General features: G+C 69.7%; 1 protein-coding gene across 1 annotated transcript in view; it reads right to left on the reverse strand.

Moving 5' to 3' along the window:
• EMIHUDRAFT_461196 (hypothetical protein) overlaps positions 1 to 2,600 on the reverse strand; it is a gene marked incomplete at its 3' end in the record, with an annotated part of 6,155 nt that extends 3,555 nt beyond the window's left edge. Inside the window, exons 1-7 of the mRNA XM_005775379.1 lie at positions 2,243 to 2,600; positions 1,759 to 1,989; positions 1,287 to 1,684; positions 812 to 992; positions 636 to 747; positions 372 to 508; positions 61 to 153 (exon numbers count right to left, since the gene is read on the reverse strand). Coding sequence (XP_005775436.1) covers positions 61 to 153; positions 372 to 508; positions 636 to 747; positions 812 to 992; positions 1,287 to 1,684; positions 1,759 to 1,989; positions 2,243 to 2,584 — 1,494 coding nt within the window. The 5' untranslated portion in view covers positions 2,585 to 2,600. The remainder of the gene's footprint in view (positions 1 to 60; positions 154 to 371; positions 509 to 635; positions 748 to 811; positions 993 to 1,286; positions 1,685 to 1,758; positions 1,990 to 2,242) is intronic.
• Between the last annotated feature and the right edge of the window lie 115 nt (positions 2,601 to 2,715).

Here is a 2,715-nt window from a genome sequence, read left to right on the forward strand (position 1 = left end):
GCGGGGGGGGGTTGAGGCAGGGGCCGCGGCTCGGGCCCCGGCCCTCGCGGCGGTCTCGGCCTGCAGGGGCTGCAGGTAGACGAGGGTGGCGGCGTTAGTCTCGATGGTGGTGTCGAGCTCGAAGCGCTCGTCCTCGGCGCGGAAGATGGACTCCTGTCCACACCGCTGCGGCCGTGAAGAGACGCTGTTCACACACCCCCACCGCGCCCCCCCGGCCTCGGCGCGGAGGACGGACAGACAGACGGACAGACAGACACAGACAGGCAGGCCGGCAGGCTAGCAGGCAGGCAGGCAGGCAGGCAGGCAGGCAGGCAGGCAGGCAGGCAAGCAGGCAGGCAGGCAGGCAGGCAGGCAAGCAGACAGACAGACACAGAGACAGAGACAGAGACTGAGAGGACGCGCGCCTCGTACTGGTTCTTGCGCATCGTCTTGAAGTTGAGGTCCTCGGTGCCCGTCGGGACCGACACCCACGAGTCGTTGAGGACCAGCTGCTCGAGCGGGCCGCGCCCTACGGGGGGAGAGACCACCCGGGATAAGCCGGGCGGGCGGGCGAGGGCGCTGGAGCTGCGGCGTTTCGATCTCGTCTGGGAGATTTCAATCTCGGCCAATCTCGGCCTGTCTCGGCTAATCTGCGCCCGAACAGGAGGGCATCTCGTACGAGTCTGGGAGGATGCGGTACGAGGTGCCGTGCTTCTTCATCGTCGAAAAGTCCAAGTCGCGGAAGGAGCCGCCCTCGGCAATCGGCGCCTAGGCGCGCGGCAATCTCGGGTGACCTCGGCTGCCCCTCTCGGCCACGGGCAGGGCCATCGACTCGGCCGATCGGCGCCTTGGACTGCGGCGGCGACGGCGCGTCGACCGGGTCGCCGCCTTGGTAGCCAAGCAGACGGCGGAAGGCGGTGAAGAGCCCGATCTCGGAGCGCTTGAAGAGGTCGAGGACGAGGGTGAAGAGCTCGGAGCGCTCGAGAATCTGCTGCGAGTACAGGTTGAGGCACCTGAGATGTGGGGGGATATGGGGAGATCTGGTGAGATATGGATCTGCGAGTACAGGTGGGGGCGGGAGTACAGGTGGAGGCACCCGCCCCCGGGGGCGAGGCTCCGGGCCCGTCTCAGAGCAGGCTCCGGGGCGGTTCAGCAGGCGCCAGGCCAGAGGGTCTGCCGCGAGGACGGGCGGAGCACTCCAGCAAGCTCGAAGCACGTCTCGGCACATCTCGGCTGATCTCGGCGCATCTCGGCTGATCTAGGCACATCTCGGCGCATCTCGGCTGATCTCGGCTCTAGGTCGGCACTTGAGCAGCTCGAGGTACAGCGCCTTGGGCATGCGCGAGCGGCACTTTGAGAAGAACTCGGCCTCGGGCGAGCGGTTGGCCGGCTGCCGCGGCTCCTCGGCGCGCGCCTTCCCCTCGGCGCGCGCCTTGCCGCCCTTGCCCTTGGGCCAGAACCGCTCGTCGTCCTCTTCCGCCCCGCCTGGCCGCTGCTGCGGGAACTTGCCGCCCGGCCGCGCCGCCGCCTGCTGCTTGGCGCCGCCCCGCCCCTGCGGGTCCGCCGCCATCCCCTTGCCCTTTTTGGGCTGCATGTTCAAGGGGAGCATGCCGCCGGTGCCTCCCGGCGCGTCTGGGTTGCCGTCGGGCAGAAACTGGGAGAACTCGGCGAGCAGGTCGGTGTGGTTCTTGAAGAGGGTCGAGACCTGCTCGTGCAACACCTCCTCGATTGGACCTCCCACTCTCGGGCTCTCTCTCGGCTGGTCTCGGGTGAGCCGACCTGCTCGTACACCTCCTTGATCGTGCGCTGCTCCTTTTGGTAGGTGTGCAGGATCTCGAGGAAGGCCTTGTACGTCTCGGGCTGCTTCGCGAAGCGCGTCTTGATCTTGGTGACGTAGTTGATCGCCTGGTCAAACTCGATCGGCGCCTTCTTCGGCTGCGGCGGCGCCGCCTGCGCTGCCTGCGCTTGCGCTTGCGCTTGCGCTTGCGCCTGCGCCGCCTGCGCCTGCGCCTGCGGGCGGGCGGCGGTGCGGTGAGGGGCACGGAGAGGGAGGGGAGCCGGGGGAGTGGAGCTGGGAGAGGGCGGGCGGAGCGCGCGCGGGGGGAGGGAAGGGGAAGGGGGGGGGGGGGGGGGAGCGAGCGGCTGCCCCCCGGGGAGCGAGGGAGGAGCGGGGGCCGGGGTGTGCGGACGGCCGTGTCTGCCCCGTCTGAAGGCGCTTTCTCTTCCCGGGCGGGGTGGGCGGCGAGGGCAAGGGCTGCTGCGCCTGCGGCGCCGGCTGGCCGGGATAGTCCGCCGCGCCGGGCGGGCCGACCTGGTAGCCGGGCTGGAGCGACCCGGCGGGGTGCGGCTGCTGCGGCATGATGGATGGCACGGGCGCCCCGGGCGGCTGCCCCAGCGGGTTGTATTGCGGCTGAGGGCCGGTGACCCCCTGCGGGTACTTGAGCTGTACGCGCGGCGCCTTCTCGTCGTCGGAGAACTCGATCTTGTACCCCGGCGGGAGGAAGGTGTTGAATCCGAGGATGAGCTCCCGGTGCCCGTGGAAAAGTTGCAGCACGCGGTCGATGACCCCGGGCGTGTCGATCGACTGCGCCTTGAACTCCTTCATGATGTCCAGGAACTGGAGGAGGCGGAGGAGGAGGAGAGGGTGGGGAGGGGAAGAGGGGGAGGGGCCCCCAGGGGCGGGGCCGCCCTTCGGGGGAAAGGGGGAAAGGCCTTCCGAGGTGAAAGGTGAGGGGG

This window comes from Emiliania huxleyi, assembly GCF_000372725.1.
Source record: "Emiliania huxleyi CCMP1516 unplaced genomic scaffold EMIHUscaffold_3, whole genome shotgun sequence".
In the NCBI taxonomy this organism is placed as follows: domain Eukaryota; phylum Haptophyta; order Isochrysidales; family Noelaerhabdaceae; genus Emiliania; species Emiliania huxleyi.